General features: G+C 47.7%; 1 protein-coding gene across 4 annotated transcripts in view; it reads left to right on the plus strand.

The window, feature by feature from the left end:
- SDK1 (sidekick cell adhesion molecule 1) overlaps positions 1 to 24,643 on the plus strand; it is a 948,273-nt gene that overhangs the window by 806,440 nt on the left and 117,190 nt on the right. For all 4 annotated transcript variants that reach the window (XM_039460606.2, XM_074390484.1, XM_074390483.1 and 1 more), the window contains 3 exons: positions 6,930 to 7,045; positions 8,938 to 9,127; positions 11,326 to 11,424. In XM_039460606.2, the coding sequence (XP_039316540.2) occupies positions 6,930 to 7,045; positions 8,938 to 9,127; positions 11,326 to 11,424 (405 nt within the window). The remainder of the gene's footprint in view (positions 1 to 6,929; positions 7,046 to 8,937; positions 9,128 to 11,325; positions 11,425 to 24,643) is intronic.

Consider the following 24,643-nt stretch of genomic DNA (forward strand, 5'->3'; position numbering starts at 1 on the left):
AAGAAAATGAGAGTGACAAAATACACAAAGATAATAGCTGAGAAATTCCAAGGCTGATGAAAAGCATTATTTACAAGACTGAAGAAACACAAATCCTTAGTGGAGTAAATAAAACCAAATTCATACCAAAGTATATTTGGTACAACTGTAAAATGCCAAAGAGAAAATCTTAAAAACAGTTAGAGTGAAAGGCAAATAATCACAAAGGTAAGGCCATTTGACTGAAGTGACTACTCAAGAACAACAGAGGCCAGAGGACAATGGTATAGTAATCTTGAAGGAGCTAAAAGAAAATAATTGTCAACTTCAAATTTTATACCCAGCTAAACTAATCTTCCAGGATTTTATTCAGAAAACAACAGACTAAATGTAATATAAAATGAAGGCAATTTAATCAAAATAAAAATATCATTTTTATAATTTTTCAAAGAATACTCTTTTTTTTTTTTTTTGAGATGGAATCTCACTCTGTCACCTGGACTGGAGTGCAGTGGCATGATCTTGGCTCACTGCAACCTCTGTCTCCTGGGTGCAAGTGATTCTCCTGCCTCAGCCTCCCAAGTAGCTGGGATTACAGGTGCCTGCCACCATGACTGGCTAATTTTGTATTTTTAGTAGAGATGGGGTTTCACCATGTTGGCTAGTGAACTCTTGACCTAAAGTGATCTGCCCACCTTGGCCTCCCAAGGTGCTGAGATTCCACCACACCTGGCCAAGAACACTCTTTTTTTAATAAATAAAAAAAAAAAAAAAAAAAGGAAACCTATGGCAAAACTGCTGATTTTTGAGACTATCTTTTTTTTTTTTTTTACAAACATTACATACCTACATTGCCAGCTGTTGGAAATGTATCTTTATAGTAGTCAAGAAGAGAATGCAAAGGATAATATTTTATATGTAAATGCATTCCAGGTTTTTTCTTATGACTTTGTTCTTTTCAGACAATCTTGTATCATCTTTGCACAAGAACCCCGAAGAGACTTTCTCTAGCAGTGTTGTTTATTTTTGTAGACACTACTATGTTTTAATTAATATTGAGATATAGATTTTGTATCAAAAGAAGCAAGTGGATTTGTCTTTGTCCTAGCAGATTGCATCATGTATGGTGATATGGTTTGGTTCTGTGTCCCTACCCAATCTCATCTCAAATTGTAATCTCCATGTGTCAAGGGAGGGACCTGATGGGAGGTGATTGGATCATGGGGGAAATTTCCCTCATACTGTTCTCATGATAGTGAGTTCTCACAACATCTGATGGTTTTATAAGGGGCTCTTCCCCCTTTGCTTTCTCGATTCTCTCCTGCTGCCATGTGAAGAAGGCCCTTGCTTCTCATTTCCCTTCCACCATCATTGTAAGTTTCCTGAGGCCTCCCCAGCCATATGTAACTGTGAGTCAATTAAACCTCTTTCCTTTATAAATTACCCAGTCTCCGGTATTTCTTTATTGCAGCATGAAAATGGACTGATACATATGGCTCGACAGGAATCACGTAGAGCCCTCACAGAATCGGCCATATCAGTCTCACTGTTTTTCTGTTCATAGTTCATATTCCGTTCACTTGTTGGGAAGATTTTGATCAAGAATAGGAATTGTTCTTGCAACTGAAGCTTTGTTTTGTCAGTTACTACATTCTTTTTTTTTCTTTTTTGAGAGTTATAACTTAGAGAAGGGTAGTTTTAGTTTTTAATTGAATTTATGTTTAATTAGAAATTTTGGTGCAACAGATATCACTCTGGAAAGAATAGTTTTAGTTCACTTATTTTCATCAAAAAAATTATAATTGGGTTATTGATCTTCATTTCAAGATGTGGATGATTCAGATTCTGGACATGTTTAATGATGGAATAACAAACTCCCAGGGACCCCTCTTGGACCACTCTGTGGTCTATGCTGGTTCTCTGTCTCAGTTCCTCCTCCCACCTGGGGTTTCTCAGGTGCCCAGATGCTCCAGGACTTCAGTTTCCCCACCTTGTTAGCTCATCAGAATGGAGCTTTCACAGCCTCCTCTGGGAATCTCCCCACCTCTGACTGGCAAGGCCTTCCCAGGTCCAGCAGTTTTGAGTTTTTGCCTTCCCTGGCTCTACTGACATCTGACACTTACCCTCCCCAGCAGTGAACTCCATCCTTTTTTGAGATGGGGGAGGCGGGGAGGAGATAGGAAGGTGAAGGGGTTGTCAGAGCTGAATGGTAAAGTGGACCCAGTGGAGAGGGAGAGGGATTGGAGAGAGAATAAAACCACAACCCTTTTTCTGAAATAAGTTTCCCCTCAATGGAGATAGCAGCTCCTAGGTGCTTAGGAATGGTGCAGTGTGCAGGAGTGCTGAAAATATGCAAGGAACACAGAGCAGAACACTTGGAGCCACATTTCAATGACATTTACAGTTTTCAAGTGCAGTTTAACAGATTCTTTGACATGTTATGATATATTATGTTATATTCTAACAACAAATGAGGCCTTAAAAACCAGGAGAGACCACATGAGGAGTAATAACAAACTGCATAGTGTAAAATCCTACAGAGGGGAGAGAAAAAAACGAAGGAGAAAATAAGCCATGGAATGGCTTTGTTTTTAATGAAAGGGGAATTCCTAAGAGCATCTCAAAACATAAGATATAAGGTTAGAAAAGGAATTGCATCTACCTCAAAATAGATGATGGGTAAGAGGTTTCTTTTTCAATTCTTGAAAACTTTCCAACTCCAGGACAGATGTTGTCCTGGGAGAATTTGAATTTGCTGAAATTTTTATTCCTGAACTCTGCCATTTTCTCTGCTTTAGCCACCTCACTTCCCTGTCTCTGTGTAAGAAATTCAGCCACATTCAAAGCCCAGTAGGTGTCTCAGTTGCTGCAATCCCCAGGTTTCCCTCGTTCTTCAAGGGCACAGTTGGCTCTCCAGTAACTAGATGCACATCCTGCCACATCTTAGGAAAACAGCTGTGATTTGTAGGTCTATAGGGAGAATTGGGCACTTACAGTTTCAAAGAGGGACCCACAGGAAGCAGTTAAGGATTACAGAAGTGGAACATATATGTTGCTGTGGCAATGGCCTCTCTTTTTACAGATGGGGACAGAGGTTTTAGGACCTAGTACTGACGTCTTGGGCATACAGTGTGTTTGGTATTCTTATTTTATTCTAAATAAAGTCAGATACATTATTAATCTACCTTTTTTTAATGTTAATGCCCCCTTTAGCTCATAGTTTATTCAGGGTTTATCAATTTTGTTTGTTTGTTTGTTCATTTGTTTGTTTGTTCATTTGTTTGTTTGTTTTCGAGAGTTTCAGTCTTGTTGCCCAGGCTGGAGTGCAATGGCATGATCTCAGCTGCTTCCCGGGTATAAGCGATTCTCCTGCCTTTGCCTCCTGAGTAGCTGAGATTACAGGCCACCATGCCCAGGTAATTTTGTATTTTTAGTAGAGACAGGGTTTCTCCATGTTGGTCAGGCTGGTCTCGAACTCTTGACTTCAGGCAATTTGCCCGCCTCAGCCTCCCAAAGGGCTGGGATTATAGGCATGAGCCACCGGGCCCAGCCTATCAATCTTTTTTATAATATGAGCAATGTGCAACCATTTCCTGGTAACAGCCATGGTGGTATTTAAGATATCCTGTGAGAGCTCTGTGCAGGCCTAGGGAGCAGGAGTAAGCCAGGTGGAGCCATAGCTGGAAGGCACCAGGAACCCAGGGCTGCATCTGTGGCAAGCCCCCTTCTTCTTTGGAGAATGGAGCAAACTTAACATTGCAAGTATTCCATTTCTGTGACAGCTCTCTGCTCAAATAAATTGATATTGTTTCATTAACACACTGAATAACTAAATGAATGACTCAACTGACTTATTTGCGAAGATTGGACTGACTGACATCTCCCTCCAGATATACAAGGGGGCTCACTGTGATTTTATAGTGACAGGCATAACTAGGGGTTTTCTATTTTGTGGACACACTCACTGACCTATACTCGACAGCTATCTAATGCCTATGCAGGGAAGGTGCCCAGCATGGTAGGGAGAGAAGGGTTCAGGAGAGATGCTAACTCCCAGGGCTCTCAGGACCAGGGAACATGCCCCTCCCTGGCGGCAGGCATCTCAGGCCTTTGCTCTTCAGGATCCTCTGTGATTTCTCCTCTGGGTAGACTCCCACAGGGTGTAGTGATGGTGTGGTGTGATTGCTGACCCCCGATCCTGAGGCTTAGTCATCTTCAGCCGCTGGCCCTGTTAGGCTATGGCCTGTTATGGGCCTGCCCTTTCTTGCCCCTCTCTTGTCTAGAAAAACGCCTGTTTGGTGGTGAGGGGAGAAGCTTGCTATATAGCATGAAAACAGCTCTTCCAGGATGCAAACTAACACTGGCATTGTCTTAAAAACTGTGTTTGTGTCATAGCAGAATACCCCAAATAGGGTAGCTTAAATGGCAGAAATGTATCCTGTTACCATTCTGGAAGGTGGAATCTGAGCTGGAGGTGTCAGCAGGGCCATGATCCCCCTGAAGACTTGGAAAGGATCTGTCCTCGGACCCTCTCCAGCATCTGGTGGTTCCATGGCCTAGGCAGCCTCTCTCCCATGTCCCCATGGTATTCTCCCTGTGTGTTGTGTCTGTCTTCTCCCATGGCACTCTCCCTATGTGTGTGTTTGTGTCCAAATTCCTTTTTTTATATGGACACTAGTCATATTGGATTGGGGGACCACCCTATGCAGTGTGACAATCAAATGTCACAGTTTGCATTATTGTGCAACCCCTCCCCCATGTTAAACTAAATAACACTGCTACCCTCTCAGTCTCCGTGTAATGAGGAGGAAGTCTGAATATCTGAAGGAATGGATAAGTGAATGATTGGATGGATAGGTGATGGGTGAGTGGATGGATGGATGGTAGATGAATGAATGAGTGGATGGGTGGATGCATGGATGAATGGATGGGTGGATGAATGGATGGGTGGATGGATGGATTAATGAATAGATGGATGAGTGAATGGATAGATGGGTGAGTGGATGGATGAATGGAGGGATGGATGAGTGATGGGTGAGTGGGTAGATGGATGGATGGATAGATGAATGGATGAGTGAATGGATGGATGGGTGGGTGGGTGGGTGGATGGATGGATGGATGGATGGATGAAGTCTAAGAAAGAGCAGAGCAAGCCCTGTGAGTGTTCCTGCTACAGAGGTGCATGTGTGCATCCTGCTGTTCTTGGAGCCCTAGTTGGCTTGCAAAGGGGAAGGAAAAAGATGCTTCCACTTATCTCTGTGTGCCAGCACCCTACCAGGCACTTCTCAGAGTTCGTTTCCATTCTCACTCTATAGGCTAGGACTAGTCCTAGCATCTCCTTTCACTTTCTTCAAAACAACTAGCTATTGATCTCCTGTTGACCAACAAGTACTGGCCACCAAGAGGGGAGAGGGAGAAGACTCAAAGGAAGGTAGGCCAGGCTTAGCCTTTCACAAATGGGACAGTTGAGACACAGGTGATTGGAGCAGCATCCCTGGCTTCCACCAAGTCTGGCCTTACTCCGTCACCCCAGGCTACTTCCCTGGGTATCCTGGAGACCACCCGAGTTCAAAAGGAGACTTTGCCACCAAGCAATAACCTCCCAGAGCCTGCATTGCTCTGGGGGCTCCCATGGTACCCCTCCCCCATAGGACATGTTGGACCTAAAGTGTCTCCTTCTTTTTCAACCATGGTGGCCCTGAAGTGTGGTGGGATCTTCAGGCCCAACTGAGAGCAATTCCTCCATGCTGTTTATAAACAGTGCCTTCTCTGACTTTGCTGGAGGCTAGCTCAGGTCCAGGTTTTCTCGTCTGAATGGTGTTTGAAGTTTAAATGGGTCCACAAGAAAATTAACGAAGCAAATGGAGATTATCTAGAATATAATGCCCGTGCTTTTAAAGTTTCACTGCTTTTATACACATTATATCTGAATCATTGCAAACCTATCAAGACAAATTAGTTCATTGATAGTGTAGACAGAAGAGAGATTGCATGAAAGTAAGAAAATGATCTGACATTTTCTTACACCTGTAATCCCAGCACTTTAGAAGGTCAAAGCAGGCAGATCACTTGAGGTCACGAGTTCGAGACCAGCCTGGCCAACGTGGTGAAACCCTGTATCTACTAAAAATATAAAAATTAGCCAGGCATAGTGTAAGGCGCATGCCTGTAATCCCAACTACTTCAAAGGCTGAGGCAGGAGAATTGCTTGAACCCAGGAGGTGGAGGTTGCAGTGAGCCGAGATCACAACACTGCACTCCACTCTCAAAAAAAAAAAAAAAAAAAAAGTGTGCGTAGGTCAAGAAGGGCATGGCTGGCCTCTGCTGCCTATCTCCTTGTAGAAGATCATTCATTAAAATGGATGAATACAATTTTCTCTCAGCTTTAGTTTTCTCACTGGTAGAAAAGTGGTAATGGTACCAGCTTCACTGGGATCATTGTGGGATTAGATGCAATTATGTAACTGAAGGCAGTTGGCACAGACAGGCACCGGCTAAGCACCTAGTCAACCTGCCCTCCCTTTCCATTCTTTTATGTAAATCCTCGTGTCCCCTCCTCTCTTCAGCCTCTCCTGTCCCTGTCAAGGAATACCATGTTCAGAGCTGTCAGTGAACTGGCATGTGTCTGAAAGTGAGGATTTCCTATTCAAGATAAAAGTCTGCAGTTTTTACAAGTTAATACAGCAAACAGACCAAGCATCTTTGTTTTTCTTGCTGGGTGGACTCAGGTAAAATTGAGCTGCTAAATACCCAGGATTTATGGAATTTGTTACTAATATTAAAGAGATTTACATGTCTGTTATACCCCTGCCGGTTTAATCTGATCACTACAGAATGCTCAGAATACGTTGCTGTTGCAAGGACAACTTGATTATTTGGGTGAAAACTGGATCTTTATTTGTAGAAGCTTTAGACTTTGGATGCCAATCTACTTCACTGGTTCTTTGCAGTTCCTTCAGCAGCCCCTGAAAACGTGTCAGCTGAGGCTGTCAGCTCAACCCAGATTTTACTGACGTGGGCTTCCGTGCCAGAGCAGGACCAGAATGGACTCATACTGGGCTACAAGGTGTGTGATGGGGTGACTTCCTTTTGCGTAAAGAGTGGGCTGGGGAAATGCGACCATGTGCCATTCCCCCAAAGCAATGAGCCTTCTATTCTCCCACAGATCTGCAGCGCCAGCCAGTTTGTGATTTTTATTAATACATCCTGTTGTTGGCTGGGCATGGTTGTTCACTCCTATAATTCCAGCACTTTGGAAGGTGGATCACAAAGTTAGGAGTTCAAGACCAGCCTGACCAACATGGTGAAACCCCGTCTGTACTAAAAATACAAAAAAATTAGCAGGGTGTAGTGGCATGCATCTGTAATCCCAACTACTCAGGAGACTGAGGCAGGAGAATTGCTTGAACCCAGGAGGCAAAGGTTGCAGTGAGCCAAGATCATGCCACTGCACTCCAGCCTGGGTGACAGAGACTCATCTCAAAAAAAAAAAAAAAATGCATCCAGTTGTCTTATCTAAGCCTCATTGCTGTCTGGGAATTAGGCATTAGTATAACCACATCACAAATGCCAAAACAGGGTGCCTGAAGGAAAGCACAGCAGGAGGGGAACTGACCTCTGGGCCTGTGCCTGGCTCTGCCCTCAATGGCCTCGGTGCTACGGGCCAGTTACTGTGCCTGTGTCTCCCTACTTGTAAAATGGGAAAAACAATGGTAGCTTCATCCCAGGGTTGGTGTGAGAATTCAGTGGGTCTTTTACACAGCACACCTTGCTCATGTGAAGGGCTGAGGGAGGCGGATCACTGTGTGCATGTTTCTATGTGTGTCCTCACAGTCCCAGCAATGGCATCAGCTGGAAGGGTTGGGTCTGTCCCAGCTTCTCTGGGGCACCATTTCTGGTTTCCATCTGCCATACGTCCACCCCAGCCCTTTAAAACCCCCTTCTGTTCCTCAGGGGCAGCAGGCTCTGTCTCCCCATTTGCTCCTTGGCTCAGCAATGCCAGGTATCAGAATGAGCGTTTCTGGACCCAGACAGCAAGGCCATGCTTGTCACATTGCTGCTCCCTGGGTTTTGAGCGTGTCTCCTCTGCCCTTCCATACTTCACATCCCTATTCTTTGCTTCCCTCACCTGCTCTCCTATGCTTTCCCCCTTCCCTGGGCATTCTAAGTGCTCCCTACTGGCTCTGTGACACATGGCAGTCCCGTTGAGTGGGTTCAGTGACCAAAAATCCACACTACATTCCTGGGGCCCACAGAAACATGCTTGCTGTGCTATTTTCAAACGCCTCTTTGATGACTCTGTCCTTTATGGCCTTCAGGTCCCTGATCTCAGGGAGTAGTTCAGAGAGGATGGGTGTAGAGTGAGGACTTAGCAGGAGTCTCTGGAGCAGAGCAGCTTGGGGTGGGGTGCCCTGAAGGAGAGCAGCCTGGGGTTGGGTGCCCTGGAGCAGAGCAGCCTGGGGTGGGGTGCAGAGCAGCCTGGGGTGGGGTGCGTACCGCTTGCGCAGCTGCAGGTGGCCCAAGGAGGCCGGAGTTCCCATCTGTGTGAGGACAGCAGGTCTTCTGGGGCAGGAACCCAGCTTCCATGGCTGGGAAACCCAGTGAGCTTCTGGCTCCTGTGGCAGGAAGCAGAATGTGTCTGTGTCCATCATCGAGTCTTTGTTTTAGTGGCTGTGGTTGGCATGGCTGCAGCTGGGCCCTCAGACCATGCAAATTATGACCAGGCAGCAGACTCGCCAAGCCGTGGACGCTAACTCAGCATCCCCTGGAGCATAGTCACTCTACCACCACCTTCCTCCCCCAACGCCAGTGGGTACAGATTAGCCTTGCAGGTAGCTGTCCTCAGGGACAAAGCACAGCGGGCTAGGCCTTGATTCATGACGGTGGCCTGCCCTATGCCACAGAGGTCCCTCCCGGCACCTGCTGCCCCATAACCCTCGTACTGTGTCGATGCCGCAGATTCTGTTCCGGGCCAAAGACCTGGATGCGGAGCCCAGGAGTCACGTGGTGCGAGGGAACCACACGCAGTCGGCGCTGCTGGCAGGCCTGCGCAAGTTTGTGCTCTACGAGCTCCAGGTGCTGGCGTTCACCCGCATCGGGAACGGGGTCCCCAGCACGCCCCTCATCCTGGAGCGCACCAAGGATGACGGTATGTCCAGGCCTCGTGCCTTCGGGGACCTCGCAGCCTCCCAGCTTGGCATTTCCAATGCAAACAGTTTGGGTTGTTGTCGCTTTTAACTTAATTTTCAAACCACTTTCTTTTGCAGTTGAGGGAAACAAAACAAAATTGTTTTTCAGTCGCTGAGCATTTATATGGCCAATTTCAGCCTGGAGTGGATTTTTACAGCCTAATTATGAACCTGTGCAGAGTTTCCCTCATAACTCTGCTGTGGGCAGTGCTGGGAAGAGGCACTAAAGGCTGGGGCAGGGCTGAGCTGTGGATGTGAGCTGTGGACGCTCCTCTTGGCTGGGGCTACACACACCCAGTGTAGTGCCCCCTTATCCAGCAACACAGCCCAGGACCCCTAGGGGATGCCTGAACTGCAGACAAGAGGGGACAACTGTAGTTTAAAAAATCCACAGTGGGCCTCATGCCTTCATTCTCTTGGCACTGCCCGGGTCTCACCGTTTGCACTGCGAGAGATAATTAGAGGTTGTAGAAAGCCCCGTGTTTGACGCCCCAAGGTCCCCAGATCCCCGTGTTTCCAGACCTGAATAACAAGCACGTCTTGCCAGCTTTGTTTTTATGGAAGTCTAAATCATCCGTAAATATGTTTTCCCGCTTTGCAGATGTCAAAGAAGTAAAGGTTAGCGCTGTTACATTTTCATTATTAAACAGACTGTAATGAATACATCAGGGGGAGAAATACTGATCTCCCCGCCCCCGCAAAACACCAACCTTGGGGATCATCAGAAGCAGCTGAAAAAGTGAAGCGACTGTTGGTTTCCTTAAGCATCTTTGCTAAGTAACTAACTTAGCCTGGAAATTCTCTTAACTGCTGAGTGGAAAGCGCTCTCTCCAGGAGACTCAGAGAGCGCCGTCCCTGAGCTGAGCCCAGCCTCCAGGAGAGAAAGGAGCCTATGGAAGGTCTTGTCCATCCTTCCCTGACACAGGGTCTCAGGTTAGAGGGGGATCCAGGAGAGGAAGGGAATGTGGATGTTGTTTCTTTGCAAAGCGATCTGCAGCTTCAGTGCGGTGCATTCCAGGTTTCCCAAATGAAAGTAAAAAGGGGCATATTGGAAAGTATGTCTCGAACCAGGCCCACTGCAGCTACCCGTCTTGACACACGCATTGGCGAGTCCTGGAGTGCTGTTTCTTCCTCTCTCACAGCCCTCCTGTAGACACGCCTTTCCTCCTCTTCATTCCAGCACTACTTCAGGCTGAAGTCAGTGTTTGCATATCTGTGACCTAGTCCTAGTTGCGAGAGCCTGTGGCCTCCTTCAGACATTTATTTCACCCCAGAATAGGTGTCATAACACACGTTCAAAATTTAAAATACTGTTTCCAGCTTCATAGCCAGGGGCAGAACTCAGAGGCCTAGAATGACGAACACACAGCCTTTTATTTTCGTATTGATTGTTTCATGCCCATTGTCTCTTATCTGAGAATCAATCAGTTATTAATTCCAACAAGAAGCTCTCATACTGGCCACACACTTACTTGCCTGTACGTTTAAGTAAATGTATTTTATGAGGGCTCTGACCCTGTTATTGAGCAGCTCCACCACACCTAACTGCTTTTTGAATTATCGGTGCACTGAACCACACGCAAGAATTATTACATGCATTTGTGCACATCAACTCTTAATTTTCTAGGATGATACGGGAGAGAGGTGGCATGCCTACGGGAAGAGTGATTGAGGATAAAGTCGTTGTTTCATCAGAAATTGTAACCTCCGTTAGAGTTGGGAGGAACTTCAGGCCACCTTATCTACCACCTGCTTTGCAGATGTCAAACCCAGTTAAGGGGATCTGAGCTCAGATAAAGGAAATCTTCTCTCTCAACCTGATGTTTGCTCTCAGAGTCATTCAGCGACTGATATACTTGTTTCCCAGTATGCTGGTTACACTCACACTGTTCCTGGCATAGTTCAGGAGCCTGCTTTGGAGTCATAGAAAGCAGATGGGCAGGGTTTAAAGTGAAGTGTTTTCTCAAGATCCTGAGGGAGCCATACTAGCCGTGAGGTTCCAAAAGTCATCGATCCAAAACTTCAGAGGGTTCTAAACCAACGACAGTGTAGTCTGTGGTAGTTACTATACACAGCTGGCCCTCACAATCCTTTATAACCTGTCACACACCCAAGGAACATGGTCTTGACATCTGAATCACTGTGGTTTTCCCTTTAGCCCCAGGCCCACCAGTGAGGCTCGTGTTCCCTGAAGTGAGACTCACCTCGGTGCGAATCGTGTGGCAACCTCCGGAGGAACCCAACGGCATTATCCTGGGTAAGGGAGCGGCGGTGGCCAGGCGTGGTGGCTCATGCCTGTAATCCCAGCACATTGGGAGGCCGAGGCAGGTGGATGGCTTAAGCCCAGGAGTTCAAGATCAACCTGGGCAATATTGTGAGACCCCATCTCTACCAAAAACAAAAACAAAAACAAAAAAACACTAAAAATATTAGCCAGCCATGGTGGCATGTGCCTGTAGTCCCAGCTACTTGGGAGGCTGAGGTGGGAGGATCAATTGAGCCCAGGAAGTTGAAGCTGCAGTGAGCCAAGATTGCATCACTGCACTCCAGCCTGAGAGAGAGTGCAAGATCCTATCCGCGCCCCCCCCCCCAAAAAAAAAAAAAAAAAAGAAGGAATACTGTAGTGGTGTTTGAAAGGAGAGAAACAACAGTCAGAATGGTGACATATTCCCTGTTGGTTATATATTTATGACGTTAAAAAAAGCCTGTCTCCAGCAGCCTAGAGTTTTCTGAACTGAGGTGATTGTGGTCCTCTTGGCTGTTTTCTGAGCTAGGTACCAAGGGTTTTTGGTATGGAATGAAATTTATGTTTTGTCAACCTGGAATTTCTTCCCTTCGTTTGTGGTTCATGGCAATTCCATTTGTAATCGACCTTCCTTTCCTCTCTGAAGTATCCCACTGTTTTGATGTGTGTTTGGGAAATAGTCTAGTTTTTCATAGAAGATGCAGACTTGGAAACATCTTTCTCCCATGTTTCTGGAAACATCTTTCTGCTACAGTGCTTGCACCCAGTCCTTGTAAGAAGCCACCGAGATGAAGCACATGCCTTGGGTCCCAGGGAATTTGTTTACATTACAGCCAGCATACCAGCTCTGCTAACACTGATGAAAAGCCTTAATTTTTCCCAGTTCCCCAAAGCAGCAAATTATATTTTAAAATATTCCTAGTTCCTTTACTCACTCACCCTTTCACAGAGACAAATCAAGGACTTTGTGCTGGCGTGGTACACACAGTAAGGGGTGAGGAATGAATGAGGGCATGCCTGTCCTCAAGATGCCCATGGTCCCTTAAGGGAGACATATGGTGAGAATACAGTGAGATAAACAACCTGGAAAAGGTTTCATTAAATGCCTTACATATAGCTCCTTGTCTGTGGGGTCTTTGTGGGTGGAAGCCTCCTTTTTAGTGGGATCTGAAGATAGATGGTGGCCTTGGAAGAAGGGAAGAGGGGTGTCGACTCAGCCAAGACCAAGTACTTTTAGCCTGTGGGAGCATTGACAGCTCCAAGGGTAGAGATGGACGCTGGGCCAGGTCTTGAGCTGCTGTAAGTTCCCTGCTGTGCCCTGGAGAATGTGGCCCTGGGACCTGGACATTTTAAACTGGCCTATTAGAGGCAAGGGCGGCAGGCACAGAACATTGCCCCAGCCCCAGGTTAGCTTTCGGGATGTTGACCGAATCGTGACACACAGGAGACCCCTGATTCGGCTAGCCTGTGTTCTAGGTGATTTACGGTAAAGTTATAAAACCAAACTTACAAGCAGGTGGTAAAACTCACCACTTTTGCCTGCGTTTGATCTTGGGATTCTAATAGTTAGTCTGAAGAAGAACTTTTACATCTCTAAAAAAGTGTTTGGAGGCCTGTGTTGAACGGCAGCAGGAATTCATCCAAGGACTTTAAGTGGGAAAGCAGCGCAGTCAGATTTGCCTTTTAGGTAATAACTCTGGCAGCCTGAGAAGGGTGGACACAGAGTGAAATATTTATTGAGCTCTTGCTTCCCTGAGAGGGGGCCTGGAGCCTCCTAAGTCTTCTGTACAAAAAGGCTGTGGCCTGTTTTCACTTTGCCTCTTCCTTTATGTGATTTCTGGAGTTGCTAGATAGAAATGTTTGGCTCTGAGTACAGCATTTCTGAATTAGGTGACCTCTGGAATTGTGGGTTCCTGCTACTGAAATCTCAGATGAGCCGCCACAGCAGCCACTGTGGAGGCGAGCGTTTCAGGACCTGGACCAGGGGTGAGGGAGCTCCCAGCCACGTCTGGTGCCCGCCTCATGAGCCCAGTCTTGGGGTAGGACATGGTCTGCCCAGCAGACAGCTGTGGTGAAAAGATTTGCAGGAACCCCACCCAGGCAGGCCTCCACCTCAGCATAGCACCCAGGCTTCAGCCTTTTCTGGAGCAAGCAGGGCTAATATCTGATTATGCAGGATCTGAACCCAGCACGCTGTAAAACAAGAAACATGGACAGAGGCACAGGAGTCCACAGGAACGGTGTTCCCCATGAAGAAGCGGGCTTGCCCCAGCCCCACCTCCACCATGGCAGGGCCCCTGGCTCCCACTGCCAGCCTTGGTAGACCCTCCTGGCAAGTCCTCACTCTGTGGTCATCTCCGTCCACTCATTGTCACCTTACCGGGCTGCCACAAATCAGTTCTGGAGTGTGAAGATGTGGGAGAGGTGCAGGAACAAAGCATGCGCTTCATTTGTGCTTCTCTCTTGCCATAGACCGACCTGTGCTCAGATTCTAGCGGTGTGATTTTGACCAAGCGCTTCCTTGCACTCGTGGGGAGCCTCTGGCCTCAGCCGGCTCTAGGCCTGGGCCCTGCCTGACATGCCCGCTTCTCCAGGGCCTCAGCCCTTCCTGAGGACTCCCGCGGCTCTCCTCTGTAGGCCTGGGCCCTGCCTGACATGCCCGCTTCTCCAGGGCCTCAGCTCTGCCTGAGGACTCCTGCGGCTCTCCTCTGTAGGCTGGGCCCTGCCTGACATGCCCGCTTCTCCAGGGCCTCAGCCCTTCCTGAGGACTCCCGCGGCTCTCCTCTGTAGGCCCCGGTCCTCACTGGCCCTCTTCCTGCACGTGTCCACCTGGTCAGGCTTGTTCTCAGCACTCCCGCAGGCGCAGTGTGGGGCCCGCTGTCCAGTGAGCCAGTTAGCTGAGTTTATCATCTGTCGTTTACTTGTTAGAGTGTCTCTGACATTTGTTTTTCTGATGGCAAGAGTACTGTAAAATAATAATTGAAGCAACAATGAAATCCCGTTTCACTTTAACCATATTTGGAACCATAAGAAACTGTGACAATGCCAAGTTTACATGAGGATGTGAAGAAACAAGACCCGTATACTCTTGCTAGGAATGGGAGTTGGTGCGACCACTTTGGGGAGCACTCCGGCAATCCCCAGGAAAGGCGAGCGCATTCACACTGTAACTCAGCAGCTCTGCACTTCCAGGCCTTCATCCTAGAAAAATTCTTGCCTGTGTGCACAAGGAGAAATGCACAAGGATGTTCATCACAGCTTCACTTAAACAGCAAGAAAGAAAGCAGCTGTAGTCTGCAGTTAGAAGGCATGAACCTTGGAGCTGCCTGCTTCTCTTTTCCCGTGTGTTTTAAACAGTGCATCGCTGACAAGCAGGCTGGTAGCGTGGATAAGGATCTGACTCAGATCTCAGTGCTTATTAGCTGGGTGAATTTATGTGTGTTTCTTAGCTTTCCCATGCCTCAGTTTCCCCATCCCTCAAAGGGGAAGCACATTTGTGCCTCCCTCACTGGTGAAATGAGTTGTACTTGGAACAGTGCCTGCGACATAGTAAATGCTGAGTAAATGTTAGCTTCCATATCACATTGAATATTTCATCGTTTCCCTGGCACCAGCAGAGGCTAGAGGCTCTTTTAACCTGGAGCTATTCACATGCCTCCTGGATCCCTGCAGGCTCAGCCTGGTCCTAGCGTTTACGTTGCATGCACCAGTGGTGCGCTGCTTCGCTTCATTCTCTGTGACTCTGGTTGCTGAAGCAGATGGTTCTTGCTGACAAGAGAAAGAAAACTTAGAAGGCTGTTTGGGTTCCAGGGAGTTCCAAATGTGTGTAGAGAGGTGTGGATTTTGATTTGTGGTCATTGAAAGCACTAAAGCCCAGGTAAGGAGAAGGTGATCATTTAAATACTCTGAGCGCTCCAACCACGGCAGAACATTGCAGAATCACACAGCACCAGGTCTACCTGTGAGGCAGACAACCTCATGGCCCAGCCTCCTTTGTCTGTCGTGTAGCATTTGGTTGTAATTGTCATGTGTGTTGTCCGGGTATCCTGTCACCCTTGTGTCATTCCAGCCGGCACACCGAACCTCGGAGGCTGCAGGAAAGATGGGAAGACACTTCCTGCAAATTCAGATTGGTGTTCACGGGGGAGAAAAGAAAACATCTTTTCACCTGACTCACTTTACATCCAGAGACCTTGAATCAGTATTCCCACTCTGGCAGCTCAGCCTTCTGAGTACATAAACACCTCTGCCGCCCAAGCTTTTGTGATCTATATCAAAACATGTTCTTGCATTTCCAAAAGAGATTAACAGCGTGAGCCACCAGCAGGCGCCTAGAGGAGAAAACACTTGCTTATTTGCGTAAATATTTTACTGCAGAGTGCTTTTAGCATTTAGAACCTTTCTTGGGGAGAGTGGGGTTGGAGCCCCCTAAGTACAGACATCCCTCCCTCCCACTACCTGATTCCTCATGCCGTTGACTGCTATTACACTAACATGATGTATGAGCTCTTCAGATCCATGTGGGCCTGCCCTGGCCAGACACATGGGATGCTACACTGTCAGTGGGCCTCCTGCCCGTGAGGGCCTGACATTTACCTTTAGCTTATTAGGAAGGGTATTTGGGAATTCCGCTGAGAATCAGGAGCTCTAGCGAGTATGATCCCTGTTTGGAAATTCAACGTTTTGATCCCCATCTCTTGGATGGATAAGCTGTAAAACCCACGGGCCATGATATCTAAGCTTGGCTAGTATGGGCCTCCTGGGGCAATTCAGTGGCATGTGGGTTCTCTGACCCATTCATGGGTGTTGGAGGGGGTGTCTTCCCAACTCACCCACTGACAGCAGCTGCAGAGAGATCATCAGCACAAGCCCCTGATGGCCATGCTTTGAGGTCCTGAGCACTGGGGCCCCAGTGATGTCTCACTGAATGGCAACTCTCAGATTATGCCTTTTGTTTCCCAGGGAAATGCACAATTTATAAACGGTTTGCAATTAGCTGGGCACAGTGGCATGCACCTGTAATCCCGGTTACTCAGGAGGCTGAGCCATAAGAATCACTTGAACCGGGAGGCAGAGTTTGCAGTGAGCCAAGATTGCACCACTGCACTCTAGCCTGGGTGACAGAGCAAGACTCTATCTCAAAGGCTTTGCAGCCACCTAAAACATCCAGGCAGACGTCTGCACATTGCTCTGTGTGTAGTTCTGTGGCATCAGTCTTCAGACTGGCCTGGAGCTGAGATGCCTGTGGGCTTCCAGTAACCAGGCTCATCTCCTTAGTATCTTGAGCACAAAGGAGCACCTTCTTCTGTCTCAAGCAGTGGACAGTTCTGGAACTCATCTCATGCCTGTGGCTCAGGCCCTTTCTGGATTCTGATTGTCTAAATGTGTAGCACCTCCACTGTCTTCCAGGTGTATTCAGAAACCCACTCAGGCCTCTCACTTGATGTTTTTAATCTTCCATTTGGATCAATATGTCTCGTACTTGGCCTTGCTCCTTTTAATGCCTGTATTATCATAATTCACTCATAACCTTAAAAATAGGGCTCCTCGTAGGCCACATTTTACTGCTGCTATTGATTTGGCCTGTTCATTGTTCCCTCACAGACACCACTGCTCTGGCCTTGCATCACTGAAATTCAACACGTAGGTGTTTCTGATCTCATTGTAACTGTAATTACATAACTAGCCTTTTCCACGGAAACTCTCTTATCTCTGAACACCATCTATCATTATTCTCTAAAAATGCAAGGACTATTACTCAGCTGCTCCTTTGTGCCATTAATGTACAGAAAGAAAAAAAAAAGCTGTCTTCTTTTGTCCATCGAGTCTAGGACCTTTAAAACGTGTCGAGGTAAGATATAGCCATTCATCTTTATGTTCAGCAAACTGTGGTTGGGGACCAGATACTATCTTTATTTTAGGGCAAATAATAGGAAGGTACAAATAGAACTCAGAGGCCAAGAAATTTTCTTCCAGTGCCTAGGAAACCAGATCAGAGAGAAAAGAAGAACCCAGATTCCTGCAATGAGCAGTAGATGGTGTTATGCATTGCAGTCTGCATACGTTATCCCACGGGGGCTTTGCCAGGGCTGCACCCTAAAGGTCAGGGGAGGAGAGGGAAGGGCGACCCCACTGCAAACCGCCTGCTTCCTACTTAGGCCTGGCTGAACCATCACCCAGTGCACTGTTCTTTTTTTTGTTTTTTTGTTTTGTTTTGTTTTGTTTTGTTTTGTTTTGTTTTGTTTTGTTTGAGACAGAATGTCACTCTCTTGTTGCCCAGGCTGGAGTGCAATGGCGTGATCTTGGCTCACCACAACCTCCACTTCTCAGGTTCAAGTGATTCTCCTGCCTTGCCTCCCGAGTAGCTGGGATTACAGGCATGTGCCACCATGCCCAGCTAATTTTGTGTTTTTAGTAGAGACAGAGTTTCACCATGTTGGTCAGGCTGGTCTCAAACTCTCGACCTCAAGTGATCCACCTGTCTTGGCCTCCCAAAGTGCTGGTATCACAGATGTGAGTCACCGCACCAGACTACAGTTATTAAAACTCATGTTTCTAAAGGGAAAACATGTTTTTGCTATGTTGTGCAGGAATCACAGAACGAAAAACCCATATTGAGTGTGGAAATCTGGGTTTGTTGAATACTCATATGCATAGCAAAATGATTACCAAAGGTTGGACACAGTGGCTCACGCCTGTAATCCCAGCACTTTGGGAGGCCAAGGAGGGCGGATCACCAGAGATCAGGCGTTCGAGACCAGCCTGACCAACATGGTGAAACCCTGTCTCTACTAAAAATACAAAAATTAGCTGGGCATGGTGGCCAGCACCTGTAATCCCAGCTACTTGGGAGGCTGAGGTAGGAGAATCGTTTGAACCCAGGAGGCAGAGGTTGCAGTGAGCTGAGATCACGCCATTATACTCCAGCCTAGGTGACAGAGTGAGACTCAGTCTCAAAAAAAAAAGAAAAGAAAAAACTGATTGAAAAAAAAAAAGTCCCAAGATAGACACAGTTATCTCTGAGTGGTAGCATGGCCCTGCTGTAGATCAGCATGCTGCCACCCCAGCTTCCAGGCCACTGTCTGGGACTCTGGCCAAGGGCTTTCTGTGACTGCAGAGCCTGCTGGGTTTTGAAGACTGGACCATACATTCAAGGGGTGTCCCCAACAACCCTCAACCTACCGCTGAGAGACGGAGTGTGCACACTGCAGCTCTCCCCTGTGTCATGTGTCAGGGACGAGGCTAACAGGTCCTCCACCAGCCCCCCAGTGGGAAGAGGCCCGGCCCCGCAGCTCCTGCCCTGATATACACACATTCATCAGCCTCCTTCTCCGTCTCACTTCTCTACCCACCTCCTCTTTCCTGGGGTGACCCCCACAAACCACTTGCACTCCGGTCCTGGCCTCCGGGTAATAAGGGCCAAAGGTGATTTCATGGGGCTTTGTTTTTTCCTGCTTTTTTGGATGGCTTTTATAAGGAAGCAATTATGTGTGTGTGTATATATATGTGTATGTGTATATGGCCACAACTATATGTATGTATGTACATATGTGTATGTATTTGTATATGATACGCTTGTGTGTTTGTATATATTTTTCAAGAGCTATATATTTTTTTCAGATATATATAAAATCTTGAAAAGCTGAAGCCCTAGGAGCACTATGGGACTGAGGGGCTGAGAGAGCTTTAGCATCACATCACAGGGCTTCACCCCACGCAGTCTAGGCTGTCTTGGAGCTGGGTGGAGCCCTTGGGACTCATGCAGAAAGAGTCCATCAATGGAAAGGATCTTGTACTGGGGCAGGGCTCCAGGCCTCTCTGAAAAGCAAGCCCCGCCGTCCTGCCATGAGCCTATTCATTGTGCACCTCAAGGCCAGCTCTGCAAACGATGACCCCCACCAGTCCCACGGAAGTGTGACATCCAGAGTGCCTTGTCCCCCTGCCGCCACTTCCCTGGGAGCATGCAGGTTCCCTTCCTTGTGCTCCAGCTGCTGCAGACAGCAGCGCAGCTCCTGTGGGTCCTCTCTGCCACTCCGTTCCACCCCTGTCTGCACCTCACAGCTTCCTTTTCCTCCTCTCAGATCTGGTGGTTTTGCCTCCGGTGCCCACTACATAGGGCTCTCCTTGGCCCACCTTGACAGACCTCTTACTTGATGCTACTCCCCAAGGCTTTTCCAGAGGGCTCCATTTAATTTGCATTTTCTGAAACAATCCACCTTCCCAGATGGGTGTCACATGCTGGAGGTACAGCTCTATGGCTGGGCCCAAGGGGGACCCCTGACCCCACAGTGCGGGGCTTCCCCCACTCTGTGACAAGCACCTTCAGAATATCCTGCTGAGTGGCTTTCTCTGAATTGCTTTCTGTTTTTGTTTTGTTTTGTTTTGTTTTGTTTTGTTTTGTTTTGTTTTGTTTTGAGACGGAGTTTTGCTCTTGTTACCCAGGCTGGAGTGCAATGGTGCGATCTCGGCTCACTGCAACCTCTGCCTCCTGGGTTCAGGCAATTCTCCAGCCTCAGCCTCCTGAGTAGCTGGGATTACAGGCACACACCACCATGCCCAGCTAATTTTTTTTTGTATTTTTAGTAGAGACGGGGTTTCACCATGTTGACCAGGATGGTCTCGATCTCTTGACCTCGTGATCCACCCACCTCGGCCTCCCAAAGTGCTGGGATTACAGGCGTGAGCCACCACGCCCAGCCCTCTGTTTTGAATTTTAAAAAATGATTAATAGCAAGAGATGAGAATTAAGAGTCAGGCAGAGGTTAGAACTTGCCTGAGGGCTGGATCAGGACTCAGGTCTCCTGCTGTCCAGTCAGGAGCTTCTGAGACAGAGGCAACAACCACACATGAGAAACAACCCACAAATCCAAGGCAGTGTATCCTCCAAGGTAGGTGAGATGAGGCCTACTCAGGCAGTGAAGGAGTGAGTGATGACCACGTGATGGAAGCCAGTGTAGTCTGTGGCATGGCCAAGGGCAAGGCTCACCCTGGGGAGGATGGAAGAGTCAGGTGGGGCCATTAATAGGAAGGAGGGTCTGTAAGCAGACCTCAGATGGCTTGGCAGGAAAAAACCAGTTCCCACATAATCCCCAAATCCTGTGATCCACAAGACATGCTTTTGAACAACATCTTCATTTCATCTCAGGATTACTACCACTAGCAATGGAATAATCTTAGCGGAGATAAAACATGGTAAAACAGTAAAGATTAAACAATAATGAAAACACATCTGTAACCATGTCCTGCTCCTGAAAGTAAATAATACATCATTAATTCAGACATAGTCACTGAAAGGCAATTTAGATTTTGAATGAGAAGTCTTAATCACACACAACTCTCCAACATGTTAAGTAACAAATTAAGGGAACTTAGGCAGGCTGGTGGTATCTGCAGGAAAGGTGTGTTCCTGGCCATCAGGGACACCAGGTAATTTCCTCGTTAATCGTGTAGCAGGGCCAGGCCTCCAAGCGTCTTCCATCTGGGGCTTTCTCCTTGCTGTTAGGGATAGGCATGTTTTTTTACACTGCAAAAAAGAAATCTGTTCAGCCGCTGTGCAAAATCAGCCCACCTCGTCAATGTGGTTGGAGCTGGCTGAAACCCACACATACATACATCAGTCTGTTTTTAACAAAAATGGTTTCTGCTGCTTTAGGGAAAGATTCGTATCTCTTCATCTCTAGGAACGAGGTTCAAATGCCTGAACTTATGCCAAGCTGCACATCATTCTTCATGTTTTTGGTTCAGGGTTTTTTTGTTGTTGTTTGTTTTTCCTGGAGATGGAGTCTTGCTCTGTCACCCAGGCTGGAGTGCAGTGACGTGATCTCAGCTCACTGCAACCTCTACCTCTGGAGTTCATGCAGTTCTCCTGCCCCAGCCTTCTGACGGGGTTTCACCACGTTGCCCAGGCTAGTCTTGAACTCCTGACCTCAAGTGATCTACCCACCTCAGCCTCCCAAAGTGCTGGGAATATAGGCATGAGCCACCATGCCTGGCCCATTCTTGATGTTTTTCAAGGGTTGTGTTTGATCAGATTCTTATTGGCAATTCTTATTGCCAGTGTGGTCTTTTGTGTTATTATAAAGTGTGACTTGTCTTTACAAAGTATCTTTCTTTAGTTTAAAACTATGCATGGGATGGTGGCATTGGACCGAGATCACCTGCTTTCTCGGCCAGAAATTCTAAGCCCATTCTTCTGGGCTTAGAATGCTTTGGCCTCTGTATGTGTCCTGAAATCCTGGTGGCAGCTCTGCCAGGTGCAGAGGTCAGTTGTGTCCCCAGCCTTGATCTCCCCATGTGTCCCATTACCCACTACTGAAATGGGCCTTACTCTTCACCTGCAGCCCCTGGTTACACAGTGAAGTCCAAACACTCCATGTCACAACAACATACAAATAATGAAATGACTCACAAAGCCCAGGCACGTCTATGGGGAAGGTCTGAGGTCATGTGAACATTGCTTTACGTATCTCTCATAGCAGTGGGCGAGTGTCAAAAGGTATCATTCAGCGTTAGTTCATAAATCAGATAATAACAATATAAATGTATTTAAAAGTGTAAAGGTTAGAGCCAGGCACAGTGGCTCAGACCTGTGGTCCCAGCTACTCAGGAGGCTGAGGCTGGAGGATCGCTTGAGCCCAAGAACTAGCTGGTACACGTGAGCTGTGATCATGCTACCACACTCCAGCCTGGGCAATGGAGCAAGACCCTATCTCAAAAAACAAACAAACAAAAAAACTATAAAAGTAACTACTAGGAGAAAGAAAAACAATAACATAACCAAAACTGTGACAGGCAGAGTCTGGGTGAGAGAGCACAGTAGTCCCTAGCAAGCCTGCAATAGCTACTGTCCACAGAAGCCAAGGCTTGAGTCAGTTGCATACATGGAAACTTAAGGGAAGTATTAGAAGAACCAGAACCATGAGAAACCTTCCAAAGGATCCAAGAGGAGAGCAGGCATCCTTACAGGTGGGCACCGACCTCGGGGGAGTCCGTGAGAAAAGCCAAGGGCAGGATGGGAGGCCTGGGATGCCAAAGTGTGGTTTCTCTTTGCAAAGTATTTTTCTTTAGTTTAAAAATATGCACAGATGGTGGCATTGGACCGAGATCACCTGCTTTTTGTGCCAGTCGCAGACTGACTTTCCCCTGGTGGTTGTGGGGAAATAGGAGTCATTTCCAACTTCCCAAACAGGGATGTTTCGTATCCTTAACTCTCCTCCAGAAATAATGCAAGAAACCAGTGATCGCACCTGTTTATAAGAGACAGACTGGAGGGACACATGTTTTGCACTCTTTTTATTTTTATTTTATTTATTTATTTATTTATTTTTATTTTTGAGACAGAGTCTCACTCTTGTTGCCCAGGCTGGAGTGCAGTGGCATGATTTCAGCTTACTGCAACCTCCACCTCCCAGGTTCAAGCAATTCTCCTGCTTCAGCCTCTCAAGTAGCTGGGATTATAGATCCTTGCCACTTCGCCCAGCTAATTTTTTTTTCTTTTTCTTCTTTCTTTTTTTTTTTGAGATGGAGTCTTGCTCTGTCACCCAGGGTGGAGTCTAATGGTACAATCTTGGCTCACCACAACCTCCGCCTCCCAGGTTCAAGCAATTCTCCTGCCTTGGCCTCCTGAGTAGCTGGGATTACAGGCCCGTGCCACCACATCCACCTAATTTCTGTATTTTTAGTAGAGATGGGGTTTCACCATGTTGGTCAGGCTGGTCTCAAACTCCTAACCTCGTGATCTGCCCACCTTGGCCTCTCAAAGTGCTGGCATTACAGGAGGAGTGAGCCACCATGCCCGGCTAATTTTTGTATTTTTAGCACAGGCAGGGTTTCACCATGTTGGCCAGACTGGTCTTGAACTCCTGGCCTCAAGTGATTCACCCTCCTCAGCCTCCCAAAGTGCTGGGATTACAGACATGAGCCACTGCACCTGGCCACTTTACACTCTTTACTCGACACTTTTGCATGATTTTTGAGCCATGTGAATATTATCCAACTCAAGAAATCATAACAGAATTTTGAATGCCTTTAAACAAAATGTAACTTAAGCCTAGAACGTTTCCAATATGAATATTGATTCCGTGGCAAGAGGTGCTGTTTCCCGACAGAAGGCAGCTGCCAGAGGCCTTAGAATTAGGGTTGTTCTTCTGGCTCTGATGATGCAGAACACTGTTGGGGAATTTTTGCTTCAAGGTGGAACTCCAGCCCAGGGGCTCCGGCTCTGTGGCCTGCTCAGTGCTGAGCATGCACCATAGGTAGCTAACTCAATCAGGCATTGCAAAGTTGGGGGTGTTGCTCCTATGTGATGACCAGTCCTGGTCCCCCTCTTCAGGGCTTGCCTGGGGGTTTGGCCATGTCTGTTCTGTGCCCCTGTGCTGCCTCCGGTGGGCGTTCACCACCCTGTCCTGGAATTGCAGGGCCTACAGCGCCAACCCTGCGTTGGTGCCTGTGGACAGGTCCTAGGAACAAAATTTCATGGAGGCTGTGTGAGGCTTGATAGCTCTGTGGTCATACCGGCCGCCACAGGGCGACGGACTGCAGGGAAGGTGTCCTGCTGGCTGGAGGAGGAGAAGTAGTGACTGTGATTATTTTTTAATAATATTAAAGCCAGGAGCAACCAGGCATGGCTGTGCCAGCCAGGTCATCACCACTGTGAGCCCCAGAGCACTGCTAGCCTCCCGTGAGGCGTCGTGTCTTCAACTCACACCCTGTAGTCCAGCAAACTGAGGCTTGGAGAGGCCACATTGCTCGTCCATGATCACACAGTGAATGATTTGCAGAGCAGGATTCCAGCCCAGAGGTGCTCCCCCAAAGGTGTGTCCTTCCTTTGAGGGGCCACTGGCTTCTGTTGGAGAGGACACTTCTGTGTGGTGGGCCCTGGGGTGTGTGAGCCCGAGGAACTGGGACCTGGTGAGGGGATGCTCTCCCTTTGCTCACAGATCAGCGTGGGTGTTTACTTCTCCCAGGAAGACTAGGCATGTGGGGCTTCAGCCCAGCTCCCTCATCACTTTCTCATTGGGAGTCCCTCTCTGAGCTTCACAGCCTCGTCCTCTTTGTATGCTTCCTGGCAGGCCTGCGGTGAGGTCTGCCATGGGAAGCACTGCAGGGATGCAGCAGGGTCCCTGCCTGGATGTGCTGGGCAGTGTAGCTGCTGTAGCAATGCTCTCCTCAGCGTCAGGGTGCAGGGCAGCCAGGATCCTGGAAGCCTCAGACTGGGCTCCCATTGTGTGCA

Source organism: Saimiri boliviensis, chromosome 20 (genome assembly GCF_048565385.1).
Source record: "Saimiri boliviensis isolate mSaiBol1 chromosome 20, mSaiBol1.pri, whole genome shotgun sequence".
NCBI lineage: Eukaryota > Metazoa > Chordata > Mammalia > Primates > Cebidae > Saimiri > Saimiri boliviensis.